The sequence below is a fragment of the Saccopteryx leptura genome, chromosome X (genome assembly GCF_036850995.1).
Source record: "Saccopteryx leptura isolate mSacLep1 chromosome X, mSacLep1_pri_phased_curated, whole genome shotgun sequence".
NCBI lineage: Eukaryota > Metazoa > Chordata > Mammalia > Chiroptera > Emballonuridae > Saccopteryx > Saccopteryx leptura.
Genome location: NC_089516.1, coordinates 55,271,287 through 55,292,219, shown reverse-complemented (window position 1 = coordinate 55,292,219; position 20,933 = coordinate 55,271,287). Strand labels below are relative to the sequence as shown.

General features: G+C 44.6%; 1 protein-coding gene across 3 annotated transcripts in view; it reads right to left on the bottom strand.

Annotated features, from left to right (window-relative positions):
* CD99L2 (CD99 molecule like 2) overlaps positions 1 to 19,807 on the bottom strand; it is a 114,724-nt gene extending 94,917 nt beyond the window's left edge. Inside the window, exon 1 of one of the 3 annotated variants that reach the window (XM_066357637.1) lies at positions 19,571 to 19,807. In XM_066357637.1, the coding sequence (XP_066213734.1) occupies positions 19,571 to 19,637 (67 nt within the window). In that variant the 5' untranslated portion in view covers positions 19,638 to 19,807. The remainder of the gene's footprint in view (positions 1 to 19,570) is intronic. The other 2 variants (XM_066357635.1, XM_066357636.1) reach the window with 2 other exon arrangements.
* Between the last annotated feature and the right edge of the window lie 1,126 nt (positions 19,808 to 20,933).

The window sequence follows — 20,933 nt, the reverse complement described above, 5'->3', positions numbered from 1 at the left end:
CTTCCCCTCCCGCAGCCCAGGCTCCATTGGAGCAAAGATGGCCCGGGCGCTGGGGATGGCTCCTTGGCCTCTGCCCCAGGTGCTAGAGTGGTTCTGGTCACAACAGAGTGATGCCCCGGAGTGGCAGAGCATCGCCCCCTGGTGGGCAGAGCGTCGCCCCCTGGTGGGTGTGCCGGGTGGATCCCGGTCGGGCGCATGTGGGAGTCTGTCTGACTGTCTCTCCCCGTTTCTAGCTTCAGAAAAATACAAAAAAAAAAATCAACAAATAACAAATGCTGGCGAATGCTGGCGAGGGTATGGAGAAAAGGGAGCCCTCCTACATTTCTGGTGGGAACGCAGACTTGTGCAGCCACAGTGAAAAACATTATGGCATTTCCTTATAAAATTAAAAATGGAACTGTCTTGCCTGACCGGGCGGTGGCGTAGTGGATAGAGCGTCAAACCGGGATGCAGAGGACTGAGGTTCAAGACCCCTGGGTCGCCAGCTTGAACAACGGCTCATCTGGTTTGAGGAAAAGCTCACCAGCTTGAGCCCAAGGTCGCTGGCTCAAGTAAGGGGTTACTCGGTCTGCTGAAGGCCCGCGGTCAAGGCACGTATGAAAAGCAATCAATGAACAATTAAGGTGTTGCATTGCAATGAAAAACTAATGATTCGGTCGCCAAATCCTTTGAACAGCGTGGAGCCGCTTGAAAGCACGATGTTGGCGAACAGTGTCCGGCAGAGGTCCAGGTCAGACTTGTGGATGGGAAAGACCAGCACCTCATGGAGTCCCTCGCTCTCATCCCCTACCAGGTCCAGCTGCTGAAGAAGCTTGCCCCAAAGGATGTCAAAATCAAGATCTCGGCGCCTCAGGAACGGCTGTACTCCACATGGATCGGTGGCTCCATTCTGGCATCACTGGACACTTTTAAGAAGATGTGGGTCTCAAAGAAAGAGTATGAAGAGGATGGTGCCCGTGCTATTCATCGTAAAACCTTCTAGCGCCCAAGGAGGGAGGGGCAGTATGTTGGGAGAATGGGAGGAAAGGGGAACCAGAGTCCTTGACCCTTTCTGGTCTGGGCTCATGTACCAGGTGTAGGGTCCTCTGCATGCCCTGAACCCCAGACAGATGGTGCAACAGTACTTCCTTGCAGCCCTCCCTCAAAACACACATGCAGGCACGCACACACACACACTTACAATAATGTTTAGCTGCATGGTGAGAGTCTTGAGCTGGAACCTAGGAATTGAGGAGCCCAGCCTTGGGTGGTTCTGGGTGTCCCCTTTGGCAGGATCAGTTAGTACTATGGTTCCTGGCTCTGACCCTTGGAGTTGCTTCCCCAAGCTCCAAGGCCAGACACCCAAACATCCCATTTCCTCTGACAGGGTCCCTCCAGGCCCAGGGTACCTGGATGCCTGTGTACCTAGCCTTGGGGAGTGGGGGAGCGTGGGGCAGCCAGCAGCTCCCCACTGGTGTATTGTCGCTTCTCATGCCACTTCCTCTTCCTGACCTAACAGGGTAGTGCAGAGGGCCAGCCACTCTGAGGCATCATTGCCCTTCCACACTCAGGAGCCTGGCCTTCTGAGTGGACACGTTGGTGCGGGCTGAGTCCTGGGCAGTCTGCTCTCCCCAGGGAGGGGTTATGACCCAGGGGACCATTTGGAGTCAGGACAGAGTATGCACAGGGTTCAGGCAGCCACAGTCCGTTGCCCTCTCCCCTTCAAAGCACTTCACTGACTTGCTCCTTTTCCTTTACCACAATACCCTGGGTGGGGGAGGGTTAAGGTCTTCACTTGTTGAGGGGAAGCCACCTAATCAGGAGTTAGACACAGATGGATGAGGGGGCACAGTTCTGCTCCCACAAAAAAGGTCTTCATCAGCCTGGGCCAGAATCCCCACCTCTACTCCTGGATCTGTACAATAATTTAACACAGTTGCCTAAAAAAAAAAAAAAACTTTTTTAAAATCATTATAGTAATTATGGAAAAAAAACAACTAATGATTGATGCTTCTCATCTCTCTGTTCCTGTCTGTCTGTCCCTGTCTATCCTTCTCTCTGACTCTCTCTGTCTCTGTAAAAAAAAAAAAAATGGAACTGTCATATGACCCAGCTATCCCACGTTTAGGACTACATACTAAGAATCCCAAAACACCAATTCAAAATAAGATATGCACCCTGTGTTTACTGCAATATTCCTTACAAGAGTCAAGATATAGAAAGTTGCAGTCAAAAAACTACTGGAACTGATAAATGAATTTAGCAAGGCTGCAGGATATAAAATGAATACTCAGAAATCAGGGGCATTTTTATAGACCAACAATGAACTGTCAGAAAAAGAAATTAAGGAAAAAATCCCCTTCACTATTGCAACAACAACAACAAAAAGTACCTAGGAGTAAATTTAACCAAGGAGATTAAAGACTTGTACTCGGAAAATTATAAAACATTGATAAAAGAAATCAAAGAAGATACAAACAAGTGGAAGCATATACCATGTTCATGGATTGGAAGAATAAACATCATTAAAATGTCTATATTACCCAAAGCAATTTATAAATTCAATGCAATAGCAATTAAAATACATACTTCAAAGATATAGAACACATATTCCAAAATGTGTTCCAATGACATACTTCAAAGATATAGAACACATATTCCAAAAATTTATATGGAACCAGAAAAGACCATGAATAGCCTCAGCAATCTTGAAAAAGAAGAATAAAGTGGGAGGTATCACACTTCCTGATATCAAGTTATACTACAAGGCCATTGCACTCAAAACAGCCTGGTACTGGCATAAGAACAGAACAGAGAACCCAGAAAGAAATCCACACTTTTATGGACAATTGATATTTGACAAAGGAGGTAAGAGCATACAATAGAGTAAAAACAGCCTCTTTAATAAATGGTGTTGGGAAAATTGGACAGCTACCTGCAAAAAAATGAAACTAGATCACCATTCACAAAAATAAATTCAAAATGGATAAAAGACTTAAATGTAAGCCGTGAAAACATAAGCATCTTAGAAGAAAACATAGGCAGTAAGCTCTCCAACATCTCTCACAGCAGTATATTTGCTGATTTATCTCCATGAGCAAGGGAAATAAAAGACAGGATAAACAAATGGGACTATATCAAACTAAAAAGCTTTTGCGCAGCTACAGACAATATGAACAGAATAAAAAAGACAAACAACACAATAGGAGAACATATTCAACAATACATCTGATAAGGGGTTAATAACCAAAATTTATAAAGAACTTGTAAATCTCAACTCCAGGAATACAAAAAATCCAATCAAAAAATGGGCAAAAGAAATGAATAGACACTTCTCCAAAGAGGATAGACAGATCGCCAATAGAAATATGAAAAAATGCTCAACATCACTAATCATTAGAGAAATGCAAATTAAAACGACAATGAGATACCACCTCACACCGGTCAGAATGGTGCTCATCAACAAAGCAACACAGAATAAGTGCTAGCAAGGATGTCAATATTCTATTTCTAATCCCGACTGGTCATGACACAGATTTTCACTTTATACTTATTCATAAAAGGCCTTGCATACTTTTCTGTATTTATATTTCACAAAAGAAGGAAAAACAATATACACAGTTTGATACTAATAATATAAAATACATATTTTTGCAGAGAAAAGTATTAAAATACCGTATTCCAATATGTTGTTTGCATTTTCGCTGTACTTTTCTACATTTTCCAAGTTTACTACAAAGAGCACATATTACCCTTGTTACATGTATTATCAGATTTTATATAATTTTTAGCCTGGAGGGTAATTTCATCTTATTATAGTTTCATTTGCATCCTTTCGGTTATTAATTAGGTTGAGCATCTTTTCATATGCTTGTTGTTCAATTTGATTTCTTGTATGATTTGCCTGGTAAAGACTTTGGATTACTTTTCTGTTTATTCATTTTCACTGATTCTCAGAAAACCATAAAACATTTAAAATGGCAAAATTGCCATCTAAAATTGAAACTAATAAGGATTAACACAAAATAAATGGGATAGCCATCTGTGGAAATATATGCAGGAGAGAACTCTCCAAAGAGATTGGCAATGTGTCTGTTCTAACTAGAATGAGCTCAGAGCTCACCAAGGAGCCTAGGTTGTAGTACTAGAGTCAACTAGGGCTGCTACCAATCCACAAATATGGGCTGTGATCTGATTTACTCCAACATTTCTGTCCTAAGGCAATGAGATGATAACAGAAAACTTTAATGACTCATGAGGAATACTGAAAATGGAGAGTAGAATTACCAATAATATATCTGTCCCTATAGCAGTATGTGTCAACCTAACAAATTAGCACACCCCAAATGCAAATGGTGCCATGGTTGAGAAACTGTTCAACAACCTCTATCCAGGACAAAAAAAAAAAAAAAAGGCAACACTCATGTAGAAATATTTGGATAGAGGTGCCAAAAGACATTGAGACCCACATTCAGCAAGCACCTCCAAGGGAGCTGTGTGCTAGGCATTATGTTCTCTGGAGGAGGCCTGCTCTCCTGTAGAATGCCTGTGCAAATCAGGCTAGATCAAGTTCATAGAACATCAGTGCTAGAAGGACCATCAGAGCCAGCTAGTTCATTCCTTTCATTGGAAAGAACACCTGACAGCTGATGACAGCAGTTTGGCATCAAGAAAAGAAGAGGGCATGGAGAGGTATTAACCAGTACAACAAGTATGCAGTAATGGTGATTATTTCATAAAGAACCAGAAAAGTCAGAGAAATATGAATCATAATGGAGCCAAAGCAGTTTAATACTTCCATGTATTAACCATCTCATCTGAACCTTGAAATCTCAGTGGATTGGTGTGCCAGTTTTAAATTGCCACTAACAATTTGTTGACACTTCCCCATTGTGAGGTGGGCTCTATGTTCTCAACTTGAGTCTGGACTATCCTTAAGTAACTCAGCCTATAGAATCCAGTGAAAATAGCCTGACTGGCGGAGGCATAGTGGATAGAGCATCGACGTGGGATGCTGAGGTCCCAAGTTTGAAACCTGGAGGTTGCTAGTTTGAGTGTAAGCTCGCCAGCTTGAGTGCAGGATCAACATGATCCCATGGTCACTAGCTTCAGCTCAAGGGTCAATGAATTGAGCAAGGGGTCACTGGCTCTGCTGAAGTCCCTCCCCCCAAGTCAAGGCATGTATGAAAAGCAATCGTGAACAACTAAAGTGATGCAACTACAAGTTGATGCTTATCATCTCTCTCTCACTTAAAAAAAATGAAAATAATGCTGCATGACTTCTGAGGCTAGGTTAGGTCATATAGAGCCTTGGACTAGGTATATACCCCCCACAAGATTGAAAACAGGTGTTCAAAAAAAGACTTGTACTCAAATGTTCATAGGTCCAAATGTCTTATCAGCTGATTAACAGACAAGTAAGTTGTGATAGATATCCATGCTACAGAATATTCAAACTTAAGAAGGAATAAAGCACTGATTCATGCTAAGTGGACCTTGAAGGCATCATACTAAGTGAAAGAAGCCAGACACAAAAGGCCACAGATTGTATGATTATATTAATATTTATGTGAAATATCTAGAACAGGCAAATTTGTAGAAACAGAAAGCAGATTAGTGGTTTCCAGGGACTTCAGAAAGAGGGAACAGGGTATAGCTTCTTCATGGGTATGGGTTTTCTGTTTAAGGTGATGAAAATATTCTAGAACTATATAGTGGCGATGGTCATGCAACATTGTGAATGTATTTATTTATTTATTTATTTTATGAATAACTTTTTATTTTAATGGGGTGACATCAATAAATCAGGGTACATATATTCAAAGAAAACATGTCCAGGTTATCTTGTCATTCAATTCTGTTGCATAACCATCACCCCAAGAGAGATTATCCTCTGTCACCTTCTATCTAGTTTTCTTTGTACCACTCCCCCTCCCCTCCCTCTCTCCCTCCTTCCCTCCCCCCGCCCCCCGTAACCACCACACTCTTGTCCATGTCTCTTAGTCTCATTTTTATGTCCCACCAATGTATGGAATCCTGCAGTTCTTGTTTTTTTTCTGATTTACTTATTTCACTCCGTATAATGCTATCAAGATCCCACCATTTTGTTGTAAGTGATCTGATGTCATCATTTCTTATGGCGGAATAGTATACCATGGTGTATATGTGCCACATCTTCTTTATCTAGTCTTCTATTTTTTTTTACGGTGATTAAATCCTTTAAGCAAACTCTTGGCCAATACAGCAAGAATCCATAAAAGAGCAGTGTCCTTAATATGTTCACCAAGTCCAAGTTGGCCCCAACACCATGCCATATCCCTGAAAATTGCAACCCAACCACAGTTCAGTCTGTTAGGAGCTGTCACAAGAAGCAGGAGTCCAGGAAAAGTCCACATCCAGGAAAAGTCCGCATGGCACTGGAATTGTTGTCACCATTCTATACTTTGCAGCTCACATCCAAGTCCCAATGACCACTGCTTCTAGCTGGTAATGATTCAGGTAGACTGGAAAAACCATGTGCAGCATGTGTGGAGATGGAGCTTCTGTTCTCCTCTGCCTGGAGAGATGAGACCAGGTTGCTTTTCCCTGGAGCTCTGCGACTGTGGCTTGGTAAAGAGAACCTTGGGATACACTAAGCTGGGTGGCAAAGGTAGATTCATAATAGAAGTTGGCAAAAGGGGGAAAGAGAGCTCTAAATTAGGAGTAGGTCCCAGCCTGAAATATGAGTGGGGCATTGAGGTAGGAGGAATAAAGGAAACACTATATATTAAACAAAGCAGCAGAAAGTAGGACTATCAACACCCACAACAGAGATCTTCGAGGGAAGAATAAAAAACCTGACTATTCAGGCAAGACATAGTTAAGTGGCCCTTGTGCAAATGAGATCAGTTTACCTGCTTCTTGGAAGAAATACCCTAGGCTCGTCCACAGTGTTGTAGATGGGGCTGACGGCCCTGGGCACCTTCAGCCTTCAGTGGCAAACCCCAGCATTCTGGGCAAGGTTAGGTCCTAGGTGACTGGAGCAGGGCTGGAAGAGACTGAACCCTCCCTTAGAGGAGTGAGGGGGAAGCCTACCTTCCAGTGTCCCTGTTTCCTCACAGCAGAGGCATGTAAGTCTGGCAGGCTTTAGCTCAATGGCCTTCCTTTCCACTATTGAAGCAGGACACAGATGGCATCCTATGAGACCACTTTGGGGCATTGGAGCCTTTAAGGGCATATCCTAAAAGCTGGTAGTTCCCCTGATCTCTATTGGGCTTTTTCTGCCTCTAGGTATCTTAAAAGCCATGCTCAGAAGATCTTGCTGAAGGGTTTGAGGATCCCCATCCGCCTATATTAATCTTTTCCATATATCTGGAGCTATTAGGAAAAAGACAAAACAGTGTTATTAGCTGGATCAAATAAAGAGGGTAGTAGTTTGCAGGTGAAAAAGATTTGTTGTCTCCTGTTCATCAGCATTCAAAAGAAATTTAAATTTTTTTTAAGTAGAAAGCATGATATGGTAGACCCATAGGAGTTCCAGGATATGACTACCCCCTTTTAAATATTTTTAAATTGACCTTAAAATATTTACTGGGTACACTTTAATAATACCTTAACTTTAAAGATTGTAAGAATGACAAAATATAGTAAATGCTTTTGCTCCATATGCAGGAGCATTTTCAGTTTAACCAGTTTAGGAAATCCAAAAATAGAACAATGCATACAGACAATGAGCTATAACATGCTTAGCAGCCTTTCCTGTTCTGACAGAGGTTACTATAAATCCAGAATATGTATCCACTGTAACGTGGTCATAGGACTGTTTGCCAAATGAAGGTATATGAGTAACATCCATTTGCCAAAGTTGTCCTGGTAGGGGTCTTTGAGGGTTAACTCCAAATGAAGGGGCAGATTATACTATAGGACCCCTTGGACAGGATTTCCCAATCTGCCATGCTGCTTCCTGAGAAAGTTGAAACTGTTTACACAGGGCTGCAGCGTTCTGGTGATGAATAGTATGAGACAGAATTGCTCGATCTGTCATGGTTGCTCCAAATAATTTTCTTTTGGGTAGCTTGATCAACAAGGGCATTCCTAGGCCCTGGCCGGTTGGGTCAGTGGTAGAGCATTGGCCTGGTGTGCAGGATTCCGGGTTCGATTCCTGGCCAGAGCACACAGAAGAAGTGCCCATCTGCCTCTCCACCTCTCCCCCTCTCCTTCCTCTCTGTTTCTCTCTTCCCCTCCCGCAGCCAAGGCTCCACCAGAGCAAAGCCACCCTGCGCGCTAAGGATGGCCCCATGGCCTCTGCCTCAGGCGCTAGAATGGCTCTGGTAGCAACAGAGCAACACCCCAGATGGGCAGAGCATTCTCCCCTGGTAGGCGTGCTAGGTGGATCCCGGTCGGGCGCATGCGGGAGTCTGTCTGACTGCCTCCCCATTTCCAACTTCAGAAAAATACAAAAAAAAAAAAGGCATTCCCTTGTTCTAAAGCTCCAGGGAGCATGGAGTGAGCTTGAGTATGTCCTATGAAATATGGAGCTCTATGTTGACATACAAGTCTTTGAAGAAGGAGGAACTGCTGAAATAGTTCATCAACATTTGTCCCTAAAACAGCAGTCTTTATAGTGGAAACACCATAAGTAAATACTTGCTGTCTGTATATAGATTAAAGGGGGAATATGGCAAATGCTGAAAAGCCATGATAATGGCATATAATTCTAGACTTTGAGCTGATTTTAAGTTGACAGTTTCAGTATAAAGTTGTCCATTGATTTGCAAGAGCGATTTGCCATTTAGTGGAAGTTTCCCAGAACCATTGTTGTTAATCCTTTAAAAAAAGGAACAACAATAATTTTGAGGCTCAAAACCTATAAGCTGTAAGGGTCGCCTATGCCCCTTGATAATCCAGGAGGCAACAAGATCAAAATATGGAAGTGTATTTATTCCATGGAATATTAGATGGTTCAATGTGCCTAAGCTGTAGCTGCTCTTGTACCCATTGAGCAGCTGCCCCAAGTTTCTCCTAAGAAAGGGGCCATTGGTCTACCCATACAGGATTATCTGATTTCCACGTAATTGGGTCTGCACAATGCATTATTGAGGTAACAGGAGCTACCAAGGCCCCTATGCTAAATTTTGATATCCTAATCCACACCTTCTGCTATTGGCTGCCACTTCTATGGGGGTGAGAATTCCTCACTGTTCTTTCCCTAGACCCTTGGTGGGCAAAAATCCCCAATCAAGCATCTGAGTACTGACTAAACCATTAGGACTGACAAGCAACACTCCCATATTTTTCAAAACATCTCTACCTCACAAATTAATATCATAAAATGTACTGAGTTGCCATAAAATGGTTAAAATGGTAAATTTTATGGTTTTTAGCACAACTTTTATTAAAAGTTAAATAAAAACATGGTTTCCACATTGTCTATTGGAATACTCATGCTTAGAGCCCTATGGGAGGCATGAGGAAGTTTGAACATCATACTGTGAGGAAGCCCATAACACAAGGCAGAGGCCATGTGTCAATAGTCCCAGCTGAGCCCATCCTTAATGACATGTGAATGGAAAGCCTCCAGATGATTCTAGCCCCCAGCCACATGAGTCTTCTTAGACATTGTGGAACCATGAAACAGACAAGTAATGAAATGTCCCTGCTGTGTACCTCTGAATTCTCAACCTACAGAATCTATGAGCATACTTAAACAGTTGTTTTAAGCTACTTAGTTTACTGTGGTCAATCACGTAACAACAGATGACAGGAACAACTTTCAACATGGGAGGAAATGGGGTGAGGGTATTCTAGGCAGACAGCATTACAGCAACAATGTAATCCTGGTGCCTCTTTTATGACACACGGGACAGTTATTATTTAAAAGTTGCTTTAAGGTCTGTCTGGACTGGAAGTTCACTGAGGACAGGTTCAAGCGTTATTTTGCTCTGTTGTGTCCTGTTTGGCCCACATTGGCCCACACTGTTCCTGGCTCGATAGCTGCTCATTCATGCATTAGCAAATACATACAGAGCATTGGGCCTACTGATGACATGGGCCACATCAATGACTTCCTTTCCCCTGCTGTCTTCCAGTTGGGTTAAGACTATAGTGTCTCAGGACCTTTTTCACAGCACCTCAGGCCAAAAGAAATACCTAACAGTTCTATTTATTAAGTAGTTTGTTCCAACCAATTTAAAAGAAGTAGTCTACATAGTGTCTGACAGATATCACCACATTTTCCTGAAAAATTAAAAAGATCTGTGACACCATCATGAGTTTGTGGTCACTGTGAGTATGTACAGTGTCCCAGGGCTCCTGCATGCCTATTTTGGGACCCACGGGCTTAGTCATTGGGTAGCAGAAGCAAAAGATTGGATAATCAGAATACTTGCACTGCTGATTCTCCTGGCTCCAACCTTCCAGGATGCTGCAGCTTCCTCCACAAAAGGCCCAGCCTTCTCCTACCCTCTCCTACAACCCTAGCTACTCTGGTTTTGAGGAACTGTCCCTCCTCTTGCCCCTTGAAGTCCAGAGTGGAAAACACTCCACGTATTTCTTCATCACTCAAGGGGCTTCACCATCCCTTGCTGGTCTACCTCAATCATGCCCAAACCTTGTAAATAGACTTTTGATTAGATATTCAGTTACTATGTTTAAACATGCCATCCATTTCCTGATGAGTTCCTGACTCTGTGAAGTATTGTTGTAGATACTGGTAACAAAGCAGAGAAGAACAAAGTCCCTGCCCTCATGAAACCCAAAGTCAAGTGCTGGACAGAGTAAGTAAAGAAGCAGGTAGACAGATATCAGCAGATAAGGGCGCAGGCTGGTGATGGAAAGGTATCTGAAGTGCAGTTGCAAGTACAATGGTCAGGGATGGCCTCTCCAAGGTGGGGGCATTTGGGAAGAAGTGAGAGTGAGGACACACACCTACCTGGAGGGAGAACTAGCCAGAGGAGAAGGCAAATATGAAGGTCCCAAGGTGGAGGAGTACTTTGCACACTGGAAGACTGGAAAGCTAGCCCTGGGCGAGAGTAGAAGCTGAGGTCAGAGCACAAGTAGAGGCCCCATTCTGTTTGGACTTGTAGGCCACAGTAAAGGTTTGGGTTTTATTTTCATCACAATTGTAGCCCACTGGAGGGTTCCAAGCAGAGGACACGATGTGACTTAGGTCTCTAAAAACTGCCTGGCTGCTGTGTGGAGACAACTGTAGGAGCAGGAGTGGATACAGACACTACCTGCCCCGACAGTTGGAGGACACTACCAGGACTCCAATGAGAGAGGATGGTGGTCCAGCCAAGGGAGGCAGCCAGAGGGGAGGTACAAAAAGGTGGGAGTCTGGGTGACTCTAAGGGTGCTCACATGTGGTCTGGTGACAGACCAAAGGTAGAACATGAAGAAAAGCCAGTCCTGGAGGAGTGGCCAGAGCCACCAGCAGAATGGGGTTTCCAGTTACTTAGGTGGTAGGAGAGGGTTTAGAAGGAGGAAGCAGAACCTCAGGTTTGCATAGGGTCCTTTCAAGGTGTCTATTAGCATGAGTAATGATCAAAATAATTTAAATATTGCACAGAGCACAAACCCTTTGATTACTGGTTTATGGGTAGGTCCAGGGACCCTGGAGTAAGGGCCAAGATTCAGTTGATGAGTGGGGAGATGTTGTAGTAATATAAGGTTATAGTAATTAAATATATAGAAATATAAAAATAAGGAAGATATATAAAAGTAATTAAATATTTAAAATAATTATTAAAATTAAATAATGTTATGCCATTTGGATAGGAATGAATATAGTGGCTTGGTGCCATAACTCTGTAATGTGATAAACAGACTCTGACTTTCAAGCAGAGCCCAGTTAGTATGTGTGTGAAGTTATACCTAGATAAGAAGTGGCTTGGTAAATTACATTAACTTACAAAGTTAATGTAAATAAGAACATCTTAAAAAGTGGTTTGATGTAAACATTTCAGTAGATTGACATAGAGGGGATTCCCTGCAAGGAACTCCCAAAAAGGTGGTTTGAGGTGATAATCCTGTAGATTGAAACCTGTTAGAAGGTGTTGGCCAGAAAAGGTACTAAAGCTGAGGGGCCCCGTGCTGCAGTAATCACCTAGACTCCAACATTGATGTGGGCTGTCTCTACGCCGCTCTGAGCTCTGACCAAGGACAGCCGAGAGGAGCATGCCAACGGGCCCCCTTAAGCTGTACCCAGGCACACCAAAAGGATTTTGTGAGTAATAAATTGCCTGTGTAATTATTGCAACTAATTTGTGTGTCGGTCGTGTCTTTCCTCTGGTGCACTTAACAGTAGCATCCTCATAGCCGCCTCAAGAATAGTCTCAAAGACACTGCCAGCCCTGCTGATAAGCAGGAGTGTCCCACTGCCCAGGGAAGTTGAATCTGGGATGCCTGCTTGACGTAGAGCTTGGGCTCTACTGGGACAGGAGAACAACTGAACCTGAAGGATTTCAGAAACCTATCCACCAGCAGAGCATAAGACAACCATATGGAGATGTTATGTTGAATTTAGGTGCCTGGAGGTCAAGAGAGAGCAGGACTCGGAATAGAACCTGAAAAGTCACAAGAATTTAAGGCCATGAGGCTGGTGAAAGCACCGGGAAGCAAGTGCAGGGAAAGAAGCCTACCAAAGACTACCACCGGTCCTGAGGTCAGCGAGGTGAGTAAGAATGGCAAGGAATGGATAATAAAGTGTGGTTTCCCAGAAGCCAAGGGATGAAAGTGCTTCCAGGGGAAGGATGTGATCAGAGATGGCAGATGACCTGATTTAGCAACACAGAAGACATAACTGACTTTGGCCAGGAGCAGTTTCAGAAGAGAGGTAGGAAACAAAGTATTGAAGGGAATTAATGGGAGCCCCAAACTATAACCCTATATGCTATATTAAGATGACCAACTTTTTTACAATGAAAAGGAGGACAAAAATAAATTGAAGAAAACAATATCATAAGTAAAAGAAACATTTTATTCATTGCAACAATAATATACTATAAATATGATAAATGCATAATAAAAACATTTTTAATATTTTATATTGTAATTATGCTTACATGCCTATTAATTTTTAATAGTAGTTTTAAGAAAAAAGTACTCATTTAGATACAAATACGTCACATCATATGCAATGGATCGAGTCTGCATGGATCGAATACGAACACTTACAGATTAGTCTTCCAATATCAAAAAGGAGGACATGTAGGAGGATACTTTTCGAGGGAGGAAAGAACTTACAAAAGAAGGACTGTCTTCCCTAAAGGAGGACGATTGGTCACCTTATATATTGTATTTCACAAGTAAAAAGTGAAAACATGGCTTTTTTTTTTTTTTTTTTTTGTATTTTTCTGAAGCTAGAAACTGGGAGAGACAGTCAGACAGACTCCCCGCATGCGCTGGTCCGGGATCCACCTGCCACGCCCACCAGGGGGCAACGCTCTGCCCACCAGGGGGCGATGCTCTGCCCCTCCCAGGCGTTTCTCTGCCCCTCAGGGGCGTTGCTCTGCCGCACCAGAGCCACTTTAGCGCCTGGGGCAGAGGCCAAGGAGCCATCCCCAGTGCGCGGGCCATCTTTGCTCCAATGGAGCCTCGGCTGCGGGAGGGGAAGAGAGAGACAGAGAGGAAGGAGAGGGGGAAGGGTGGAGAAGCAGATGGGCGCTTCTCCTGTGTGCCCTGGCAGGGAATCAAACCCGGGACTTCTACACGCCAGGCCGACGCTCTACCACTGAGCCAACCGGCCAGGGCTGTTGGTTTCTTTTTAGGCATTACTTTGGATTCTTGCCCCCCTCCCCTTTTATTTATTTATTTTTTTGAGCGGGATGACAGAGACAAATGAATGAACAGTGAAACAGGGATCACTCCTGTAAGAGAGTGCAGAACTCCGGAGGAAGCCAAAGGGGTACATAAGCGACTCAATTAGAGTTGCTCCTGGGGCAGCTCCTCCTGAGCCCATTCAGACTCTGAGCCCAGCTCATTTGGTGATTACTTTGGTTCTGGTCAAGCAAGCACCACTGTGAACATCAGTCCTTGGATTCTCATTAGAACCAAAGAAGCAGATAAGCCCCTTTTGCATTCTAGATCCCTCTAGGCAGTTTAACTCTGCTAATACCTTATCACAAATTCCATTTGCATCAGCAATTAGTTGGCTACTCTACTGAATAAGCCTGTGAGGCCAACAAAGCACAGATTAAGACCACTGTTGACAGAAAATGACAGAGCCACACAGGAATGGAGGTCCTGTGTTAATTCCATCCCAGGATAGCTGAGGCATCAACAAAAATTTAAAAAGAACGTCAAAACGAGCCCTTTCTGTGCCTTGGCACTGTTTTGGTCATAATGACTTTTGCACTGCAACTATACTTCCTGCTGAGGGTATTATTATCTTTAATTCAGAAAATAGTCCTAAATAGAATAATCCCAAATAGAACCACTTCATGATGGTAGACAAATGTCTAGCCTCTCCTTTAAACAGATGTTCACTGAGCAGAGGCACTTCTCTCTGTAGGAGTCAACTATAGCAGTCTTCAACTCTAGTTTTGAAGTTGCAAAACTCTCTGACATCTTGGGAGAAGACCTAGGTAGAAAACGAATAAAAACAGAGCTCAAAATTGCTTGAAGCAGAAGTAGAGGTCCAGGCCATTCATTCCTGCTCTGGTCCTCTCCCTACCACCTGCCTCCAGAGAGCAGTGGTCTGGCAGCACACTCCTCCTCAGCAAAGGGGCAGCTGTGGCCAAGGAGAAATAAGAAACCCTTTGTCCACTGGCCCCAGACTGCACCTGCTTCATGAGAAGCCATCAGGACAGGGGAGAGGGGAAAGGCCTCTTGGGTAACTGCTGGTGGGCCCCACTGTAGGTGGCCTCCACAATGGGGCACACTCAAAGAGGTTCACGGTCTGATCTCCTTGTGAAGTAGTTTAAAGTCAAAGTCCAGCTAAAGAAATCCAGCTGCCTTCCAGGACCCTCAGAGGAAGACCCGTCTAAATGGGCATTGATGCACCAAAATCATCACTGCCACCCAATTTTATGCACATTTATTTTAAAATCCTGAACTCAGTGCATATTGTCAATTGATTTAAATGTGAAAAATTAAAACAATATAAAGAAACCTCACAATCTAGTTTTTCCAAAGAATGAAGAGGACTCTAATATCTACTGCCCAGCTTCTCTATTAGTTTCCTCTTGCTGCTACAACAAATTACAACAAATTTAGAGGTTTAAAACAACAAATTTTTATCTTACAGTTTTGGAGATCAGAAGTCCAACATTGTCTCACTGGGCTAAATTCAAGGTGTGGGCAGGGCTACATTCCTTCTGGAAGCTCTAAGAGTCTATTTTCTTGACTTTTCCAACTTCTACCGGCTGTATGTGCTTCCCTTGGCTCGAGGCCTCTTCCCTTTTCAGAGCTGAATCTTGCTCGCATAGCATGGCTGTGATCCTGACTCCACTACCTTCCTCTTCCATATTTAAAGGACCCTGTCCTTTAATTGGCCAGGATAACCCAAGATAATTTTATTTTAAGGAAAGCTGATGAACTACCTTAATTCCATCTGCTGCCTTTTTTCCCCCTTTACCATGTAACCTAACATAGTTATATTACAGGTTCCAGAGAAAAGGGCGTGGACATCACTGGGGACCATTTTTATGACTAGTCCCACTGCCTCCATTTGCAACCTGCATGAAAGATTTTTCCGCCAATTTGTAAGATGTGTAGGGGGACTTTAAGATTTTACATATAAACCAAGATTGGCTAGTCAGTGGACTTGTGACCAAGCCTCAAGGAGTGCCAAGTCTGGGTTAGGGGCCAGGGACGCCTGCAACCAGGCCACCCTAAGCACACCAAGAACAGCAAAGGAATACATGCCAGAATACATGCCATGGGGCAAAGTAGGAGTGGACACACACCAGGGAAAGCACCAACAGCAGGTAGGGGAAGAACCCAGAACAGGAAAGTCAGTGCACCTGGAAGGTATTTTTCTGAACTCACAAGAAAAAAAAACTATCTCCTCTCCATACTCTCCTTTGGGCAGCAAAACGGCCTCATCGTTTTCATCATCATCTCTACTGGAGGCAGCCTCAGGCCCTTCCTCAGTGCCGGCTGGTGCTGATTCTTGGGTGATTTCTGTGTTGTTTTTAAAAACACATGTTTTAGTTACCTGCTGTTCAAAATGATGAAGGGGATAGGAAAAAACAAAACAGATGAGATTTAAAGGCAAAGGGTCCCCAGACTGTTTCAGTCCATGCAACAACTGTCCAGGGTATATAATGGCAACCCTGAACCACTCACACCAACCGGCATTACACCACCCAATCTACCACCTCGGAGCTCTGAAGAGACAGCGGATGCCTAACTTAGCACCTATTTTGTTTGTTCACTTTGACACAGCTGCTTTGAAACTGTAACTGCCCATACACTTAGAGAAAGATCATCAATGCAAAACCCTTATTTATCACTGTATTTTACACAAAAGATCCAGAAAACTGGGTCCCTATTTTGAAGCAAATGTGGTCTTTTTTTCCTAGTTCAGCTTTCTTAATTAAAATTGAAAAAGTCATTAGGTAACATCTTTATCTGGATGGGACCCTGGCTCTCTTTCAAGCCATTTGACCAGGGGCCCTCAACTGGAAGGTGGGGATAATACCTAACCAGCAAAGTTGATGGGGCAATTAAATACAATAAATGTGAAGTGCCTGGCACACAGCAAGCACTGAGCTTATGGTAGCTGGTGATGGGGCTGCAGATCTGACAGTGGCACATTCCTGATCCCCTACTGAAACCTTAGTGAGTTGTTAACCATTATACAAACAAGCAAACTGACCAAGGTTCAGAGAACTTACTCAAGACCAGGGGTCCCCAAACTATGGCCTGTGGGCCGCATGAGGCCCCCTGAGGCCATTTATCCAGCCCCCTCTGCACTTCCAGAAGGGGCACCTCTTTCATTGGTGGTCAGTGAGAGGAGCATGTTGACTATCTCATTAGCTAAAAGAAGGTCCATAGTTCCCATTGAAATACTGGTCACTTTGTTGATTTAAATTTACTTGTTCTTTATTTTAAATATTGTATTTTTTCCCGTTTTGTTTTTTTACTTTAAAATAAGATGTGTGCAGTGTGCATAGGGATTTGTTCATAGTTTTTTTTATGGTCCGGCCCTCCAACGGTCTGAGAGACAGTGAACTGGCCCCCTGTGTAAAAAGTTTGGGGACCCCTGCTCAAGACCATTCGGCCAGTAAACAGTAGAAGGAGGACAGCCTCCAGGAGTAAGGGTATATATAATATATGTCTAGTGCTTGAAATCAAGGACTATGGAATCAGGCCTCGGATCAAATCTTAGCTTTGTCACCTGAGACAAGCTACTTCACCCTTTTATGCCTCCATTTACTCATCTGTAAAATGGTTTCTTTGGTGTGCAATTTCCTCCACCACCTCCTAAATTATCTAGTGTAATGCGCGATGGTGAAAAACTGAGACATGATCGTTCATATTCCCCACCTTCTCAATGTGTATACCATGTTGAAGACTTTCAGAAGATAGCCTTGGAAGACGTATCTTTTTTTGTGCTTTCACATCCAAATTTTCCACATCATTAGATGCAAATCAATTAAACGATTATACCAGGGGTCCCCAAACTACAGCCCGTGGGCCACATGCGGCCCCCTGAGGTCATTTATCCAGCCCCCGCCACACTTCTGGAAAGGGCACCTCTTTCGTTGGTGGTCAGTGAGAGGAGCATAGTTCCCATTGAAATACTGGACAGTTTGTTGATTTAAATTTACTTGTTCTTTATTTTAAATATTGTATTCGTTCCCATTTTGTTTTTTTACTTTAAAATAAGATATGTGCAGTGTGCATAGTGATTTGTTCATAGTTTTTTTTTAGTCCGGCCCTCCAATGGTCTGAGGGACAGTGAACTGGCCCCCTGTGTAAAAGGTTTGGGGACCCCTGGATTATACTTTTCTCCACAAATGCATCATAGACAAAATTAAAATTTTAACCTCAAAAGGAAAAATAAAACAGAAAATTCCACAACCCAGTACCTTGTTTTATTTTTCATCATAGCACTAACAATATACTCAATAGTGTTATGCAGAGTTAAGGTCTGAGAATGCCTCAGTATATTGCATATTACAGATTCCAAAGAAATAGCCCAGAGGATTGCCTGCGAAAGACATGAGATTATTAGAATTTACCAACCTATCTGCTGGCGATGTCTCTATAACACAGACTTTCCCAATACAGGGTTAGAGTACAGAAAACAAGCAAACTGCATATCAAATCACACTTGCAGAGTGGACACACTCATGCACAAGCTGTGTGATATCAAAACAGCAGCTGTTTATGAGCCCAGCTTACATCTGAGTACAGCTTCTTTTTTGGCCAAGGAGCTAGCCAGGCTCTGAGGACCCACAATACAATTATAAATGGCCTTCATTATATTCCCACAGGGTGTGAGGGGGAGCTGGAGTTTGGGAATGGGCCCATGTTCTTATATACCACATACACAGATTGTCATGATTGTACTTGTTTTCGCCCACCAACAGGATATCAACCCCATGAGGACACAGTCTCAATTCTGTTTACTGCCGAACCACCAGTGTCTAGAACAGAGCCTGGCACCTCTGTAGAATGTTGTACTAACTCCAGGAGGATTGCTCACATGAGAAACATTTCTGCATCTTTTGCAAAACTGCCTTGGCTAGCACTGTGTACTATTTTCCAGCGCTCCTTATACATAACATAAATCTCACTAGAAGTCAGTACTAGGACAAAGTTTTATTTTTGCTGATCTAATTTGTTTTTCATTAGCTGAATTTGCCTTTGTTGTCAGAAAGCTGGGAGCACAATCCTGTGCTCAATTGCATTGTTTTCCTTAAGCCCCTTTTTTTGACGTAGAGATGGGAAATAAATAAAAAGATTCTGCCGGTACAGGTGGGAGACCCTATTTTTTTAACCACAGATTGTATTCTAATAAGATGTTTCTTAAACTTGAATGCGAAGGCTGGAGACCAAGATGCTGCACTCCCAACAAGTCCCAGGTGATGCTGTGCAGGCCTTGGCCCACACTTTGAGTAGCTGGGATCTAAGAAACTTGCTCCCTTGATTTGGCAGAATTTCTCTCCTCATCCTTGGCAAAATACCACCGACGTTTCAAAAACTGGGGTGGTCACCAGAAGAAGCACCTGGCGAGCTGGTCAGACCTACACGTCGTGTCCCTGCAGGGGGCCTGATAAAGGGGGTAGGAATGTGCCCAAGAAGCTCGCCAGGTGCTTCTATCGCAAGTGGCCTAGAAACACATTTTGAGAAGGCCCGCTGGAGGTAATGACTGCACTCTTCAAGGTTTCCCAAAGGCAATCTCCTGGGGATAGCTGCTGTCAGCGGTGATGACACCCTGTTCAGATTTTTAAGGGGGTACTATCCCGCTGTTTCTGGCCCTGCACCAGGAGGGGTCCCGGTCCATCCTCTCCGACCACGTGGATCCCCTGCACCCCAACCGCACTGCCCTACAACTGTCTCTGGCGCAGGCCCGTGGGGCGGGCATCAAGCCGCCCTAGAACAACGGGGCCGCCAGGGCGCCCAGCTGGGGGAGTCTCCGCGCGCGTCCCGCTTGCCTTACCTCTCTGGACCAGAGTGGCCAAGGAAAAAGCAAGGCAGTTGAGGACTGCCGAGCGCCAGGCCACCATTGCTGGTAGCGAACGGAGAAGATCCAGGGGAGCACAGTTTGCGCGAGAGCGCCAGAAGAGTAAATCCCGATGGAGTGGGGAAAGAGGAGGAGCAGAAGGAGGAGGAGTCCTGCAGGACTGCAGGACCGCTTGCAGGACCGCCCAAAGTCGGCGCTAGCGGCGCACCCGGGTAGGACGGAAAGGGGAGCACGTAAGCGCTGACGCCAGGGGCGGGCCTGACTTGTATAAGGTGAGGTGGAACGGTTATGCGCCAGCACCGCGAGGGACTGGGTGAGCCTGAAGTCTCCGGGCGGGGCTAGCACGCGAGGGGCGGCCCGATGACACGCGAGGGGCGGGGCCCGATGACACCCAGGGTGTAGGACCGGCTAGTTTGTGTCTGGGGCCAGCACTTGCGCACGATCCGCAGGCCCCTTTTCCCCCGAGTCTGGATATAGAAGTCTCAGAGGTGGACCCTGCGGGTCCGGAACAGTAAGTCAGCAGTGGCGGAAGAGCTGGAGATGCAGGAGGTGACTGTGCGGTGATTTCCACCCAGTGCTCCAAATTCTCCGGCCATAGCTGGATACAGGGCGGCGCACGTCCCCAGTGTGGCCTGTCAGCGAGTGACCCTTGGAAAGAGCGCTTCCGCTTCTGACCTTGGTGTCATCAGCGTAAAAGGCCTTTCCCTAGAGGCCCCTCCGGTTGTGGCTCCAGGACAGCACTTGCGTTCTTGCCTCAATCGCCGTGGCCAAGCTTGCTTTTCAGAACCGCTGGCTGCCTGCCCATTCGCCAATTTCTGCAGGAAACTAAAGAAAAGGGCCATTTTCGTCGGTGGCCGCGGTTGATAAACAGCGACACATCTCAAAGAAATGAGCCCGAGGCCGGGGCGCCTGGGCAGGCCCGGTGATGCATGGCAGACTAAGTAGGGGTTCGACACAGGGTTAACTCTCTTGAAAGTCTGACAGATGCGCTGAAAGCGCAAGGTCTTATATGCTTTCTGACAGACAAACGCGCTGCAGTCTTTCCCCATGAATCCCCGCAAACGGAGTCCATCTCCTGGACCTTATGCAATTAGATTCTGACACTGCCCTGAAAAGCAAAATGCCAATTGCAAACTTGGAAGTGAACGCTCTCAAGAAGAACTAACTCCAGCTGTAGCCTGCTTTGAAGGACAAAGAGAAAGCACCGCTGCTCTCTGGAGCAGCAGAGTGGGCTTGGAACCTCTCCTTACCATTATTGGACAGGACCTGCCTGCCTTGGGCCACATCCTCCTTAAAGGGCAGCTACTACCATCTCCCCTCAGTGTACCTTTCTTTACAG